Here is a 17811-nt window from a genome sequence, read left to right on the forward strand (position 1 = left end):
GCACGAATAAATTCTCCCATACTAATCCTAAAGTTTAAAATCAGCAACTTGTCTTAAATAATGCCTTTTAGGCCGGGCACGGTGGCTCACGCCTGTAATCCCAGCACTTTGGGAGGCTGAGGCAGGTGGATCACCTGAGGTCAGGATCGCGACCAGCCTGGCCAACATGGTGAAACCCCGTCTGTACTAAAAATACAAAAAATTAGCCGGGCATGGTGGCAGGTGCCTGTGATCCCAGCTACTCGGGAGGCTGAGGCAGGAGAATAGCTTGAACCTGGGAGGCGGAGGTTGCAGGGAGCCGAGATCATGCCATTGCACTCTAGCCTGAGCAACAAGAGCAAAACTTAGTCTGAAAAAAAAAAATGCCTTTTAAATCATGAACTATTATTTTCCTTGAAATGGTTTGAATTGTGAACAAATGGATTCTAAAAATCTGATTTCAGGAACCATTGAGAATGTAAGAGTTCTCTGGAAATAAAATCACTCTCTCCAAAATCTCAATTCAGCTGTGATGATTTAACCCTTAATCTTGCTTTGGTATGAATCTAATAGAAAGAATTGATATATCTATCTGTCCCTCTGCCTCTCTTGGCAATTCGGTTGTGCTGAACAAAAATCAATCTGGAAAATACCAACGGGCACCTACAGAAGCAGCTCTGTGGCCTCTCACATGGCAGCTGGAGGAAGAGCCCTTTAGGATGAACATAAAGTTAGGATCTCAGAAAGGGGTCTAGGCAGCAGGTCTTCAAACTGCTGCTGAGGACGAGCTTGGCTAATGCTCCAACAGATACCAGGACCACATTCAAGCCCCGTCAAACATATCTTGTGACAGAACAGTTTTTTGTGGGGAGGAGAATTAGACCAAGTTTGGAGATATATTTTAGGAACTAAAAGGAACGTAAGGTCTGAGGTAGGGGGATGAGCAGCTCCACACCCCACTCCTGTGTGAGCTGTGTGCACCCAACTGGGAAATGTCTAACTCCATTGAAAACATGAGATGGGGGGCAGGGAAGGGGCTACTTCCAAGCCTTTCATTGTAATACTGTGTGTAACCTTTTGCATATTTTCAGAAAAGAAACCAGTAAGGTGGGTTCAGTTGTGGGCTCATCTTGACTTAGAAAATTTTAAATAATTTAGCCCATTGAAATGTTGATAATATAAGGCATGCATGAATAATAATTTTTCCTTCTTTCTCTTTAAACCTCATGTTCCTGGGGTCTCCATATCTATGTGACTTGTTATATGGTTCGCCCTCTTCCTCACTCGACATGTGCACAAGCAGCTGACAGAAAAGGTAACTATGGTATACATTTTGCTACATTTAAGATTCATGTATTTTCTGCCCAGAATTTTTATGGGAATAATTTTTTTCTAAATCTAGAGGGGGCGGGCACAGTGGCTCTCTCCCATAATCCCAGCACTTTGGGAGGCTGAAGCAGGCAGATCACTTGAGGCCAGGAGTTCGAGATCAGCCTGGCCAACATGCAAAACCCTGTCTCTACTAAAAATACAAACATTCACCAGGCGTGGTGGTGGGTACTTGTAATCCCAGCTTTTTGGGAGGCTGAGGCACGAGAATCGCTTGAACCTGGGAGGTGGAGCTTGCAATGCAATGAGCTGAGGTTGCACCACTGTACTCCAGCCTGGGCAACAGAGCGAGACTCAGTGTCAAAATTTAAAAAAAGAATCCATGGGTAGGTTGCTGACCCATAAAGGGGAAGTAATTCTGTGTAAATATGTGTAACACACACGCATTCACACACACAAATAAGAAGCATATAATGTAATATATAATACAACATGAATAAGAAGTAGCCTTTCAAGGCCGGGAGTGGTGGCTCACGCCTGTAATCCCAGCACTTTGGGAGGCTGAGGTGGACGGATCACGTGGTCAGGAGTTCGAGACCAGCCTGGCCAATATGGTGAAACCCCATCTCTACTAAAAATACAAAAAGTAGCTGGGTATGGTGGCACATGCCTGTAGTCCCAGCTACTCGGGAGGCTGAGGCAGGAGAATCGCTTGAACCCAGAAGGCGGAGGTTGCAGTGAGCTGAGATCATGCCAGTGCACTCCAGCCTGGGCAACAGAGCGAGACCCCGTCTCAAAAAAAAAAGGTAGTAGCCTTTCTTGTCCCTTCTTCCTTTCCCCCAAGAGGCTCTATTGCAGGTGACATTCTGTGTTTTTTTGTTTTTGTTTTGGCGTTACTATTTCCAAGGTAGGTTAAAATAAGCAATGGGTGGGTCTGATAAGAATCTATTCTTGTTATCAATCTGAGTGGGAGGCCTTCTATAGTTTGACAATATTCCACAAGTGACTCTGACATGCTGTCCCTTCTGCCCAACCAAGAACCACCCATCGAAACCAGAGATTCCCAACACTCTATACACATTGGACTCTCCTGGGGAACTTCTGAAAGCTTATTGGATGCCCTGGTCTCACCCCAGACTGATTGCATTGGAATCTCCTAGGATAGGTTGGGAGCCCTGGTCTAACTGAACCATGATGCCTCCCGCCTTTCGTTTCATGTTTTATAATTTTCAAAGCTCTTTCTCCTAAAGATCCCATATGATTTCCAGAACAACTTTTGGAGGCACATGGAGGCAGGTAGATGAAGGCAGCATATGAATGCTTTGTCCATTGTGTTATTATCCCATTCAGTGGATGAAGAAATTGATGCTCAGAGATGTTAAACAACTTGCCCAAGTCAGTACAGCTGGTAACATAAGGGTATGGCTTATAACGTAAAGGAAGGAACTTGAATTAAAACCAGTTTTTCCAATTCTTAGCTAGTGAGTATTGTATTACAAGGCATTATTGGCTAAAAGGGCTAAGAAAATGAGATAGTAGAAAACATATATTGGAGGTTTTCTTTAAATTTATATGTATATGTAAATATGAAGTCAACAGAACAAAAATGTAAAAACCAACAAATTAATAGATTGTGTCTAAAGGACATAAGAACATTATCTAGTATGACTGTGGGCATTAAAGCCAAACACATTTCATTGGCCAAGAATGGCCATTTCACCTCTAGCTTCTGAGTAGAAGAATCGTGAATACTTTGTCTATTGTGCATGTAAACAAAAGTCATATATAATCTCACCTATAACGGGGTCAGAAGAACCTATTTCTTCTTAACTATTACATAGCATTTTCCTGCATCGATTGGAAATCCAGGACATCACTAAAGATTTTTCCATTTTCACATGTCTTTAGGAGGAAGAAATTGTGGATTGGTGGAGTAAATTTTATGCTTCCTCAGGGGAACATGAAAAATGCGGACAGTATATTCAGAAAGGCTATTCCAAGCTCAAGGTACCTGGATCTATGCTGCTGTGGGTGGAGAATCGACATCCTTAAAACTGGCCACAGGCAGAGCTAAGGGGATGACTAAAAGGTCCCTTGGGTGGGTGCTAATGAGCAGGGGCCAGGAAAACCTCTGTCCTCCTGGAGAGCTCTCTTGCATGAGTTTTGGCTTTGCAAAGATTCCAGGGACTTGAGGACAGCTATTGAGTTATGGTTACGTGACTGCCACGTTGGGGCTTGGAGGCATCTGGCAGACGATTGGGAATGGGCTGGCACCACACTAATTAGGCCACGATGATCCAGTTTGACTCAGGGAACCCCAGAAGTCATAGTGCTCTTTGCAGAATGACACAAGATGTCAACATGCTTTGTTGTGTACTTTGAACAGGGATTGGTTTCACGAGCTGAAAAGGTGAATCTGTCACATATATGCAGCATAAAATCACAGCCATGAGAACATGTATACAGGAGGAAGACAAGCAACTGAGCTAGGAACGGCTGACTAGCTCTGAGCTTTCTGTTCATGTTTTGAATTTTCTAATTCTTCATTCAATTTTCAGCCTGTAGTGTACTCAAGTAGAAGCAGTGCTAAAGTTTTCAGAACAATATATATGAGAAAAAAAACTTTAGAATGAGAAATATCTGGTCATTGAAATAATTTTCCCCATCAAAGCCAAAAAACCCCACACCTTTTCATGTTATTGCCGTAACCTCTCAATGTAGCTTAAGAAATACTAGCATATAAAGGACCGTTAATTCAGAAAAATGATCCAACGGGGCTGAAGGTTCAGCCTCACACTCCATCCTCCCTCACTCTCTCTTCCCTTCCTGCCTGCCTTCTTTTCCTCCTGCCTGCCTATCTTCCTACCTTTCTTTCCTTCCTTCTTTTCCTTCCCTTCTTTCCCTTCCTTCCTTTCTTCTTTCCTTCCTTTCTTTCCTTCTTCCTTCCTTCTTTTCTTCCTGCCTTCCCTCCCTTCTTCCTCCCTCCTTCCTGCCTCCCTCCTGCCTCCCTTCCTTCCCTCCCTTCTTCCTTTTCTCCTGCCTTTCTTCCCTCCTTCTCCTCCTTCCTCTTTTCTTCTTGCTTTTTAAATTGAGAAATATTTTACATACGATAAAGTGATCCATTCAACAAGTTGTGATTATTGTATATACCCTATGTGAACCACCACCCAAAACAAGACAGAGAACATTCCCATTCCCACAGAAGACTTCCCCGTGTCCCTTTCCAGTCAATTTTCCGCTATCCTCAACCCTCCTAGGAGCAACTGATTGGATTTCTCTCACCATAAACTGATTTTGCCTGATTTTACAGTTGATCTAAATGGGCTCATATGATATATGTTTTGTGTGTCTGGCCTCTTATCCCCATGTTATAGTTTTGAGACTTATCGTGTGGTTGTGTGTATTCATAGTTTTTCCCTTGTCATTGCTGAGTAGTATTCCATTGTGTAGATATGCCACAAGTTATTTTTTTCATTCTCCTGATAATGAAGCTGCTGTGAACATTCCTCTACCATGTGTACGTGTTTTCACTTCTCATCAGTAAATGCCTAGGAATGCAATCTCTGGATCATAGAATAGGTGGCTACTTAACTCCATAAAAAACTACCAGACATTTTCCAAAGTGGTTGTATCCGTCTACACTCCCGCCAGCGATTTGGGAGTTCCGGTTGCCCCATCCACAACCTCATGCCCACTTGATACTGTCAGCCCTTTTGATTTTAGACCTTACCTGCATTTTAATGAGAAATTAAGACTCTGTTGGTGGTTTTCAGATATATAATTGCGAACTAGAAAATGTAGCAGAATTTGAGGGCCTGACAGACTTCTCAGATACATTCAAGTTGTACCGAGGCAAGTCAGATGAAAATGAAGATCCTTCTGTGGTCGGAGAATTTAAGGTGAGTAAGATGTGTGTGTTGGTCCTGTTTAAAATCCACCTTCATTTTCTATATAGGCCTAGGATAAAGGACAACCAGGGTCTAGGGAGGGGCACATCCTGCAGCCTCTGAGGGTTGCTGGAAGGTGCCAGAAAGGAAAAGGGGGAGGGGGAGCCAGAGCACTCTGAGCCATCTTCGCATCTCTTCCTGCCTCCCTGCTCATGCCAAGCAGCCTTGAATCCTAAGATGCAGTCTCTCCAAGATCTGGTTCCTCTCCTCATCCTACTGCCCCTACCATGCTTTCAGCAGGATCATCGTGACAACTTCTCACTTGACAGTCCTCACCACCTTTCTCGTCACACTCCTTCCAGCCTCCATGCAACCAAATCTGATCTTCTCTCTGAACTACTGAAAGGCTTTGCTTGGGTTTCCACAGTCAAGTCGCAACTCCTTCCAAAGGCAGAGCTAGTCTTTCCCAAGCTACATGGTCCCCTGCCTCCCTCCCCATCACACACTCCACCCTCCTGCCTGGGAGAGCCTCGCCCAAGCCCCGGACACACCTTGTCCTCTCATGTCGGAGGCTTGGGACAGGCTCTTCTTCCTTCCCTGGATGCCCTTTCTACCCACTTGTGGTCTGATGAAGTCCTATTCATTCTTTTAAGTGCCAGCTCAAATGTCACTGTCTTTGTCAAGTGTACCCTGATTGCTTCGGGCAGCGTGACTCACTCCTGCTCTGGGCTCCCACAGGTCTGGGTTCATGCCTCCATGAAAGCATCTTACACAGGGAAAGTATCTGCTGTTATAATTGCCCCTCCCTGCAACCACGCTTGGCAAAGTCATGGCAGTTGTGCTGCTGCTGCTTCTTAATCCTTTGCCTGTAGCAGACATTGCTAAGGGATGAGAGGATGATGCCCGATGCATGGTCTCAAATCCTTCTCAGTACAGCCTCCCACCAAGCAATCACACATGGCACAACAGCCAACCCTACTGAACATCGCTGTGCCAGACGGAAGTCCTTGAGTTCTTTTGTGGGTCCCTAGTACCTGGCACATAGTAGGTGCTTATTCCATGCTGCTTGACTGAATGAAGACTGCTGGAACTAAGACCTATATGTTCTGAATCCAGCTTCAGTGCTTTCTCCTGGTTTTAAGGCAAAATATGTGGCCTCTCCAGCAGGTCTTGTTGGCTCGCTCCTTCAAAATACAATTTTTGTGCTGTTACTATATGCCTAGTCCTGTGTTAGTCCCTGGAGATAGGGTGATGAACAAGACCTAATGCCCCCCTCACCTGTCTCTAGAAGCTCACAGTCTAATGAAGGATCTAGAGAATAAATAGATTATCTCAATGCAGAGGCCAGTGCTGCGCGCCAGGGGTGAGTGTGGGGTTAGATGAGAGCACCCGGAGGACATACCCAGCCCAGGAGCAGTCAGGGAGGTTTCCTGGAGGAAGTGACACCTTTCAGCTGAGATTTGAAAGATAAACAGGAGTTTGCCTGGGAGTGGGAGGTGGAGTACAGAGGTGCTACAGGAAAAGGGGAATCACTGTTGGTATTTCGTTGGGTTTAAAATGTAATGATTGTTATTCCTATCTTCAAAGAATGTGCAGGATTTCACTCTTTATCACCACCACCTCCTCCATCACACTGGCCTATGTTCTCCTCTTGACTCCCAATTTCTGCTCTGCCATCTCTTCTCCCCTGTGAGCTCTCAAATAATTACTCGGGAATCATTTCACTTTCCCTACTGGAAATATGCAAAGTGCAATATACATTATTTCTTTCACAAAAGGCAGCCTTCCATCCCACGATCCCACACCCCTGGCGGAGGAGGGGACTTCCCAGGAGCCCTCTGCCTGGGCCACCCAGGGCCCTGTGAGTCCTTCTGTCTCTCTCTCTTAGGGCTCCTTTCGGATCTACCCTCTGCCGGATGACCCCAGCGTGCCAGCCCCTCCCAGACAGTTTCGGGAATTACCTGACAGCGTCCCGCAGGAATGCACGGTTAGGATTTACATTGTTAGAGGCTTAGAGCTCCAGCCCCAGGACAACAATGGCCTGGTAAGAGTTTGGGTGTGGGGCCTTCTCCTGTAGCAAGATAATTACAGTCATCAGCCACAATAATTGTCATGTTCTTTCTTTCTGGGCGTCTGTTATCTCACCAGGGGAAAGATACTCCATCAAAACAATGTATTCAGGAGGATTGTCCCCATGGGGATTTATCTAAGAGCTTGCAGGGGCTTAAGGTCCCCTGGTTCATCCTTCTCATTTTACAGGTGTGAGCCAGGACTTCCCCCCGCCACCACCCCTGCACCCACACAACTGGCTGCATGCCACCCAAAGGAGAGCATTGCTCCCTCGTCTTAGGCACAAGGTGCCACAGCAGCCACCTTGTCATCATCTGGGAGTGGGTGTGGAGGTGAGCTGAGTCTGTCCCTGAACTTGACTTCACCTTGCGCCCTACAATGATGTAACATCCTGTCTATTTTGTCCCACAGTGTGACCCTTACATAAAAATAACACTGGGCAAAAAAGTCATTGAAGACCGAGATCACTACATTCCCAACACTCTCAACCCAGTCTTTGGCAGGTAATATACATTCTTAAATGTTTTTCTGGCCTTCGTTTCTCCACGGAACATGTAGGAAGACTCTAATGTGTGTCCAACCCTGTCCTAGGCCCTGAAACTGTGATTGTGAACTAGATAAACATTCTAGACAGGGGAGCAGGTAATAAATAGATAAACCCAAAATAGAAGAATTTCACAGAAGTGAAGAAGCTTGGTTCTGATAGCCTGCAGCGTAGACAGGCAGCATTAGTACTAGTGTTATAGAAGCACAGGCCAGTTGGAGTTTTTCCGGGGACTCCCCTCCCACTTGGCTGTCTGTGGAGCTGTTTATATAAAATATCTCAAAAAAATCTCGCAACTCTGAGGTGCTGTTATTATTCCTATTTTATTTCTTTTTAAGACAGAGTCTTGCTCTGTCACCCAGGCTGGAGTGCAGTGGCGTGATCTCGGCTCACTGCAACCTCTGCCTCCCAGGTTCAAGTGATTCTCCTGCCTCAGCCTCCCAAGTAGCTGGGATTACAGGCGTGGGCCACCACACCCAGCTAATTTTTGTATTTTTAATAAAGACAGGGTTTCACCATGTTGGCCAGGCTGGTCTCAAACTCCTAACCTCAAGTGATCCTCCCACCTTGGCCTCCCAAAGTGCTGGGATTACAGGCATGTGCCACTGCGCCCAGCCTATCATTCCTATTTTATAACAGAGGAAACTGAGGCACAGAGAGACTCAGTGTTTAATGTACTTAGCTGTTAAGAGAAGAGTGAGGGCCAGGCACGATGGCTCACACCTGTAATCTCAGCACTTAGGGAGGCCGAGGTGGGTGGATCACAAAGTCAGGAGTTCGAGACCAGCCTGGCCAACCTGGTGAAACCCCGTCTCTACAAAATAACAAAAATTAGCTAGGCATGGTGGCATGCACCTGTAATCCCAGCTACTCAGGAGGCTGAGGCTGGAGAATTGCTTGAACCTGGGAGGTGGAGGTTGCAGTGAGCTGAGATTGCACCATTGGACTCCAGCCTGGGCGACAGAGCAAGACTCTGTCTCCAAAAAAAAAAAGAAGAATGAGGATTTGAACTCAGACCATCTGACCCCAGTGTCTGTGTGGCACGCCACGGTCTGATTTCCATCTCCAGTCAAACTTATTAGCTGCTCAGGGCAGGGATTACCAACCCGACTGTACAGGTGAAGAAAACAGGGCTCCCAGAGCTCTATTAATAGAGGTGGGGTAAGTGATAGAGCCGAGATTTAGCTAGAAATTCTGCTGACTCCAAGCCCCATGCTTTTCCAACCGCCTTGGTGATGTTTCACATTTGTGGCAAAGCCATCACCTGTAGAAAAATGTTCTCTGTCTGAGACATTTGTGAAAATGATGTTTTGTTCTCAGAACCTTGCTGAGTGAGAGAATACTGTGTTCTTGTTTGCTGCGTGGCATATATTTTTATTTCTGGCTTTATTAGCTCGCCCATAAGCTTTTCTTCTCAAGTTTGTTGGTTTGTAGGCTTACGTATTCTTTCTCTGTCGTGGGTCACACACATATACCTGCGCAACCCCCTCCCATCCCCCGCGTGCTGCACACCCAAGGCCATGCGCCCGGGCCAGGGAATGGAAGTAATCCTCTGGCACCGCAATATGATCGTTTTCCTTTTCTTCCACTGATCCAGCCCCGAGGTCTAGACAGGAAAAGGCACGCAGGGCAGGAAGGAGGGCTCCTGTGAGGGAGACAGGGAAGCAGGGAAAGCCAGCTTTGAAGGGAGAAAGGCAACTCTGTCTGAATTGCTCGTCTCAGAGGAGCCAGGCACAAGCTTAATTAAGTGGCAGGAAAAGTCTTGCTCAGAGGCACCCTGGAAGGAAGCGGTGCTGTAGGCTCTGCTCAGCCAATCGCTGTCTGGCAGGTGGGCAGACTTCCCCTCATCCAGCAGGGTGGAGCCAAGGAGACGCCGGCTCTGCAGCACCCCCAGATGGCTCCGGTCCACGGCCTCAGTCTTAGAGGGTAGCTTTCTCCTCCGCAGAGAATCTTGCGGACTCTGGAACAGGAATTCAGGAAGGACCAACCTTTCCTATGTGTGTGGCTGTTACTCAGAGTCCTATCCATCATGGCAGATCACCTTCAAAAGAATATCGGTGTCTTCCACGGGATATTAATTGATGTTCCAAGAAAAAATATATATTCCTTAGTAAAAGCAAGACACTTGGGTTTAAAAAGGTTATAACTGCAGGACTTCTCAGAACCTTTAGTTTGTCCAGAAGAACTGCAAAAGAAGTGGTTCTCAACCTTATTTGACCGAAGAATTCTTTCTCCCAGAGACCACATATGATTTGCTTCTTGGAATTTGGGATTAGAAATGTGATGTTTGGGGGCACATGTGGGTAAGGTGCTTCATGTGTCATGACTCAAGCACCTTTTCTCACATCCGTTTTCTGCTCAAATGGATCAACATTCCTGGCTCTTTGGGCATGAACCAGTCCACACACCAGAGTGCAAGGAGAAGGGGAGGAGGGAGAAAGGAGGCCTCTCACAGCTTCTCCTTCAACAGAACGTATTGAGCACCTTCTCTGGGACTGTCCCTCTGTGGACAGTGCAGATACAGAGCCCAAAGCCCACCCTCTAGCGCACATTGCCCACCCACCCCAGAAGCACTGTCTGACTCTTTCTCTTCATCTCAGGAGTGTTTGCATTTTCGTGTGGTTTCTATAGAAAAGCCTTAAAGAACTGGAGCCAAGGGCAGACCCAGAGGGTCTGGGAGGAGAGGGGAGCCTTCGGGGCACCCTGCACATCACACCCTATGGTGAATCACACTCACTCCCCCCTCCCCTGTGCTTCTGTGATGTGAGTCAAAGATGTTCCATGGGGCAGTTGTCTCTATTGAGGCAGAGGAGGGAACCTAGGAGGGGCACAGGTAGGGGGCTGTAAGTCAGGGTACTTGTGCCTTACTCATCTCTGAGCTGGGTGGAGGTGCGCTGGTGAACAGCTAATGAGCATGTGATGATAAAGTTAATAATATAATACATCATTATTATTATACTGGCATTGGAGCAATGCACTCATGCCAAATGCTCTCTAAATATTTCTTCACTTGACCCTTATAGTGACACTGATGGGAGGTGTTATTATCACCACTTTACAGATGAGAAAACTTAGCACAGAGAAGTTAAGTAACTGGTCTAGAGTCCCACAGCTGGTAAGCAGCAGAGGTAGGATTTGAACCTAGGCATTTAAAGCCCACAGTTTTCCCTGAGCAAGCATATGTTCTCTTCTTATTTCTAATAGGTACCATTTATCAAGCCACCCATCACCAATCACCCTGGTTATCCTACTCAGATGTTCTCCAGCAGCCATACCACACACAGCCTGGGAATTCTGTGCACAGGGCCCCGGTTTTTGTGAGGTACTCAGATGGATCATGGAGATTCTGACCTTGTATTTGTTTATTTAGGATGTACGAACTGAGCTGCTACTTACCTCAAGAAAAAGACCTGAAAATTTCTGTCTATGATTATGACACCTTTACCCGGGATGAAAAAGTAGGAGAAACAATTATTGATCTGGAAAACCGATTCCTTTCCCGCTTTGGGTCCCACTGCGGCATACCAGAGGAGTACTGTGTGTAAGTTGCTTTGACTGTACAAGAGGCACTTTGCTGCCTCTGACATTGGCACCTGGGGAGGCCTAGGCCCTCTACCTTAGTGCCTTCCTTCACTGAGCCACTGCTCCTGTCACTCAGTTAGGTATGGATTTCAATCACAGGATTATTCTAGGGAATCTCCAGGCCACCTCATGGCCTCCATTCACATCAGTGTGTGTAAAATGGTGGCAGCTGGAGCAGTGCTGTGCACTGGGGAATGGCACAGTTAGCAGCCCAGAGACCATTTCCCTTGCTCATCCTCATTGAGCCCCTCCTGGATGTCAAGGACTGAGGACCGGCAACGTTTGATAGCAGGGATTCCCTGCCCTTGGGAAATAGGGATTCTCTGTGCCCTCTACTTAATTTTGTGACTCCCTCTTCCCCTGCCTGCTATACAGTGTCTTTCCACAGTATCTGATAAGACATAGCTTGCAATTTCTAGTTTATGAGTTTGCCTATTATGACTAGAGTGATCTCAACTCCTCACTTTTACAGAGGAGGAAACTGAGGGCTAAATAATATTAAATAAATACATTTGTTTCGCTGAGGCCAAAATAGCATATGGGTTTTTAGGACTCTGAAATAGATTTCTAGGCCAAAGTCAGAGTGTAGCACAGATTTCCTGCACCCACTGTATGGGAGCACCTAAGAGTTACATGAGCATGTGTGTGTGAATCTGAGAAGAACCTGCAGGCTTCTCCATAACTCCGAGCCACTTGATGCTATTCACAGTTCTGGAGTCAATACCTGGCGAGATCAACTGAGACCAACACAGCTGCTTCAAAATGTCGCCAGATTCAAAGGCTTCCCACAACCCATCCTTTCCGAAGATGGGAGTAGAATCAGATATGGAGGACGAGACTACAGTTTGGATGAATTTGGTGAGCACCTAGCTGTGGATTGTAAACTGATACAAAGTATAGTAACCCATATATATTGCTGGGTTTAGGGGAGTGAATAGACAGAGCCAGTACCCTAATTATACCACATGAGACGCTGTGCACGTGACACTAACAACAGCCACGTCAGAGTTCTGCTGTCTTGTCGAGTGTCAAAGTGGACACATTTTCTTGTCTGTCTTATGTTTCACTTGCCCTTTTTAGATCATAGCCATTAGAGCTTTATACAAAGTACTAGTAATGAACTAATTTCCATGTAATGCATAATTAGCTCAAAAATGCCCAGACAGTAGTGCAGGAATTTCCCTTCCAGGTTTATCCCATCATTTGTTCCATCCCTTCTCCCAGAAGCTTCAGGGATGCTATGGTTGGCTTGAAGAGCCTGCTACGTTCCCATTTGGCTCATGTTCAAGACCCTGCTTGGGGTCTTGCTCTTTCCCAAGCAGCAATTTATAATCCAACCTGTCCTGACGCATGAACAGCTAGCCACACTATGACAAAGACTGCAGTAAGCATCATAGAGCATGCGAACTGTGCTTCCATATTTTGCATGGGGGAGGGTTACCCAGAGGGGGCGGTGGCAAGGGCATGGGATATCCAGGGGGAGCTGAACAAAGGTGCACAGGAAAAAAAGTGCTTGCTGCTCCGCAGCTGGATTCATGACATTGTAAAAAACTATGTTTTGAGGCCGGGCGCAGTGGCTCACACCTGTAATCTCAGCAGTTTGGGAGGCCGAGTCGGGTGAATCATTTGAGGTCAGGAGTTCAAGACCAGCCTGACCAACATGGTGAAAGCCCATCTCTACTAAAAATATAAAAAACAAAAAACAAAAAAAAAAAGCTGGGTGTGGTGGCGTGCGCCTGTAATCCCAGCTACTCAAGAGGCTGAAGCATGAGAATCGCCTGAACCCAGGAGGCGGAGGTTGCAGTGAGCCGAGATCGTGCCACTGTACCCCAGCCTGGGTGACAGAGTGAGACCCTGTCTGTCTCAAAAAACAAACAAACCTATGTTTTGTCTTTCCATTTTAAAGAGGACTCGGTATCAGGAATGTTTAGATGTTTAAGAAATGTTGATGCTGCTCCTAACGTGAACTTGCAAACAGGATTGGAAATAAATTGGGAAGCATCATGGTCTAATGGTTAAGGGTACCCCCAAACAATCAACTCCCCCGTCACAGGGATTGTTCCAGTTACTATTGATATATAACAGATCACCCCAAACTTAGTAACTGGAAACAACCATTTCATTTTCCTCAGTTTTGCGGGGTCAGGAATTCAGGACGGGCTCAGGTGAGCAGTTCTGGCAGAGGCTGGCCATGAGCTTGTGCTGCGAGAGTATATACAGAATGCTCCCACTTATCCAATATGGAGTTCTGGTCCCTTTGCTATTGGCAGTCCACAAGTTAGGTTTGAGCCTAGGTGGCTCATCTCCTGTGGTTGCAGTCAGATGTTGGCTGAGGCTGCAGTCATCTGAAAGCCCTGCTCGGGAGAGTGGTCAGGTGGCCCACACATGCAGCTGGCAGTTGTGTTGGCCCTCGGCTGGAGCTGATGACCAGAGCACCTACACAGGCCTTTCCAGCAGGGCAGACTGCAGACTCAGGCTCCATACATGTGGATGGTGTCCCCCAGAGTGAGGGTCCCCAGAAAACCAGGCAGGAGCTGTGTGGCCTTTTGTGTCTAAGCCTTGGAGTCACACAGCATCTTTTCTCCATACTTCAGTGTTTGACTATGTCTCCAGATTCAAAGGGAAGTGACACAGACCCCCACCTCTTCATGGGAGAAGTGTCAAGAGAATCTGGGGCCTATGTTTTTAGAATACCACAGTGATGGCCGGATACGGTGGCTCATGCCTGTAATCGCAGCATTTTGGGAGGCCGAGGTGGGCAGATCGCTTGAGCCCAGGAGTTTGACACCAGCCTGGCCAACATAGCGAAACCCCCTCTCTACTAAAAATATAAAAATTAGCTGCGTATAGTGGCACATGCCTGTAATCCCAGCTACTCGGGAGGCTGAGGCATGAGAATCACTTGAACCCAGGAGGCGGAGGTTGCAGTGAGCCGAGATCATGCCATTGCACTCCAGCCTGGATGACAGAGTGAGACTGTCTCAAAAAACAAACAAAAAACCCAGAATACCAGTGATGCTAGCTGCTGTAAAAATTGAAGCTCCAAATTTCCGTGTTCTAACACAAAAAAAGTTTCTCATTGATTCTAAGTAGGTATTCCTCCAGGTGGGTAGCTGTCTTCCAAGCAGTGCTCCATGGACCCAGGTCCCTGCCATCTTCTAGCTCTGCAGTTCTTAAGTGCAGGAGTCTGAGGCTGCTGTTCCTTTTTGCAGCCAGAAGAAAAAGGCACATACAGACTCCTACCCAGGAGGGATTTATGGGCCAGGTCCGGAAGGGATACACGTGTCACTTCTACCCATGTTACCCTCTGGCTGAACTTGGTCACATGGCCTCCTCTAACTGCAAGGGAGGCTGAGAAACAGGCAGGCCATGAGCTTGTGCCACAGAAGTAAATACATAACGCTCCCACTTACCTGTTCTGGTGTCCTGGTCCCTTTACTCTTGGCAGTCCACAAGTTAGGCTTGAGCCTGGGTGGGACAGGGCTCCTGGTCAGAAGTTCTTTCTGTCAACTCTTCCTTCACAAGTCAAAGTTTGCATGTTGGCACTGCCTGTCCATTTTGGCAAAGTCTGGGATGAAGTGCTGGAAGCAGCTCCAGGCAATCTGACTGAACTATTCTCAAATACTCATTCCTGCTTCAATGCCGCTTTCCATTGCAGAAGCCAACAAAATCCTGCACCAGCACCTGGGGGCCCCTGAAGAGCGGCTTGCTCTTCACATCCTCAGGACTCAGGGGCTGGTCCCTGAGCACGTGGAGACAAGGACTTTGCACAGCACCTTCCAGCCCAACATTTCCCAGGTAAAGGGCCTTCCCTCCCTTGAAGACCATTATCCCTGCCCCAAATGCAATGGCAGTAGTTGACATGTTTGCCCCTTTAATCTTCTTTGAATAGTTTTAGATGCACAGAAATAGAAAGGAGACTCAAATTAGCGTCATATCAAAGGGGAATTTTTTGTAAGAATTTTCAGGTAACTCTCTAAATCCAGATAAGAGATTGGCCATGACTCAGAACAAACCAGAACCAGGGTCTCTCTGTGTCTCATCTGTTTCTCTGAGTCTATTTCATCTACCCTCTTGCTGTGATCACCTTCCTATGAGTCCAGGTATTACAGAGAGTCCTTGAGTGCTTGTGTGTTGTAATGCAGCCCCATCTACTTGTAAATGCATAGGGATTTGTTGCCCAAACTTGGCTCCTTTGTCCACCATGGGACCACTCAGCTCCAGTGAGGTGGGCAGGGTCTGGGAAAGTGATTGAGCTCAGCCCAGTTCAGGAGGTGCCATCTGAGACTACAATATCAGGGAGACAAGGACCAGGTGGATAGCAATGGGGGACATTCCACTCCCAGAAGATGGAGAGCAGTTTCCACAGAAGCAAAGCAAGACATGGCCACTGACAAAATAATCTATGTGGAAGCTTGTTATAATGAAGGTGTCCAGGCAGTGTCTGCAGAGATTTGGATCCAGTAGGTCTAGGAATCTGAATTTTAACAAGTACCTGAAGAGGTTCTGATCACACTTTAAGCAATATTAATCTAGGCCAGGCGCGGTGGCTCATGCCTATAATCCCAACACTTTGGGAGGTCGAGGCAGGTGGATCACCAAGTCAGGAGTTCGAGACCAGCCTGGCCAAGATGGTGAAACCCTGTCTCTATTAAAAATACAAAAATTAGCTGGACGCGGTGGTGGGCGCCTGTAACCCCAACTACTCGGGAGGCTGAGGCAGGAGAATCGCTTGAACCAGGGAGGCAGAGGTTGCAGTGAGTCGTGATTGCACCACTGCACACTAGCCTGGGTGACAGAGCCAGACTCTCACACACACACACAAAAATATTAATCTAATGGATGCAAATATTGTTGACCCTGACAGCAAAACTATGGACACGCTCATTGCAAAAGGGTTGCCCTGGGCTGTCTAGGTTGTTTTGTCCCTTCCTTCTTGCTTTTATTTTGTTCTACATTTCCATTTCTTCCTTTTCTTACTCTTCCTTTCACCAAAGAACGTATTCCTCCTTTTCTCTCCTCTCACCCCTTAGCCGTATGAGGAGTTTCAAGAAATGACAGAGTGAGGACGATTTCTCCCTAGGAATCCTCAAACCCCCATCATCTCTGCCTCCAGCATTAGCCACAGACTGTGGCTGGGTTTGGGGAGACACTGGACGCCTAATATTCTGTAGAGTGCTTGATGAATTGTAGAGCCCTGAGCCTTAGAGATTAGTTGGAGGAGAGTCAGGATCATAGTAAAATACATCCCTTTTCAAGAGCTCCACTTAATGTATTTTGATCACAATGCATTAGGAAGCCAATCTAGTGGTTTCCTTGGCAACTTTCTTGAAGATCAGTTTGTTTTTGTCTGAAGACAGAGTCTACAGAACATTCAAAAACAGTTTGAAGAATATAAATTGGCTTGTACAGTTGATATAGTTTTTTCATGGCATTCCTGACCTGTCTGGAAGAACATTCGAGTCAGATGGATGGGCCAAGTCTGTGGCAGTCAAAGAGCTGAGCAGGACCTCACCGAGATGGAGCACAAATGTCAGTCCAGGCTTTTACCTCCCCTTCCTGCTAGCCACTTACCTGGTGGTGGGCACTGATGAACCAATGGCCAGGAATCCTTACCTTTTGGGAACTGTAATGTTATCCTTGTTTGAGCTCCTCTTTTGAAAATGCCATGTTGTTTTTCTTTTACAAAATTAAATACCATTTTCACTAATTGCATTCATTACTTTTTGTATTTTGAGGTAAGTAGAGAAACCCTTGGGGAGGGCATAATGGTGATTGGTGTCAGGTGGGCAATGTGATGGATAGAATGACAGCCTGAGAACTGCTAAAGGTGAAGGACCCAATTTTAAGTCATTGTAAGAGGGGGGATATGTGGGTGTGTGTGCGCGCACACATGCCTGCATGTATATTGGGCGCGCATGCCTGCATGTGGGATGTCTGTGTATGTTGGGGTTGGGTTAGTGATGGGAAGTCCACAATTTTTATTAACCAGGTGAGACCCAGACTATGATACAGGTGGGCATGTGCAGCCATCAGAGACCCCTGGGTGAGAATGGAAAGTGGGTGGCCTAAATGACATTGTACATACAAGATTAACCTTGGTTTGCTCTCTTACACTTCTTGCCTTCCATATGGACTAATAAATTAGAGGGACCAAAGAAATAGTTTCATCTAAGAAGTATGAAAGAAAATTGTGGCTTCTGCTACCCATCATGTAACTTCAGTCCTCTTTTCATTTTCAAATGGTTTAGGGAAAACTTCAGATGTGGGTGGATGTTTTCCCCAAGAGTTTGGGGCCACCAGGCCCTCCTTTCAACATCACACCCCGGAAAGCCAAGAAGTAAGTCATCTTGAGACCCTGTACGTACACTGGGCTGGGGACTTGGTCCAGGACCAGAAAAAAAAGTACCTTCCAACTGT

The 17811-nt window shown here is 46.5% G+C and overlaps 1 protein-coding gene across 2 annotated transcripts in view; it reads left to right on the forward strand.

The window, feature by feature from the left end:
- Positions 1-17811, forward strand: part of MYOF (myoferlin) — a 174608-nt gene that overhangs the window by 139792 nt on the left and 17005 nt on the right. For both annotated transcript variants that reach the window (XM_030809247.1, XM_030809248.1), the window contains 9 exons: positions 1283-1294; positions 3217-3315; positions 5082-5207; positions 7084-7239; positions 7677-7768; positions 11180-11350; positions 12101-12249; positions 15050-15189; positions 17643-17731. In XM_030809247.1, coding sequence (XP_030665107.1) covers positions 1283-1294; positions 3217-3315; positions 5082-5207; positions 7084-7239; positions 7677-7768; positions 11180-11350; positions 12101-12249; positions 15050-15189; positions 17643-17731 — 1034 coding nt within the window. The remainder of the gene's footprint in view (positions 1-1282; positions 1295-3216; positions 3316-5081; positions 5208-7083; positions 7240-7676; positions 7769-11179; positions 11351-12100; positions 12250-15049; positions 15190-17642; positions 17732-17811) is intronic.

The sequence above is a fragment of the Nomascus leucogenys genome, chromosome 3 (genome assembly GCF_006542625.1).
Source record: "Nomascus leucogenys isolate Asia chromosome 3, Asia_NLE_v1, whole genome shotgun sequence".
Lineage (NCBI taxonomy): Eukaryota > Metazoa > Chordata > Mammalia > Primates > Hylobatidae > Nomascus > Nomascus leucogenys.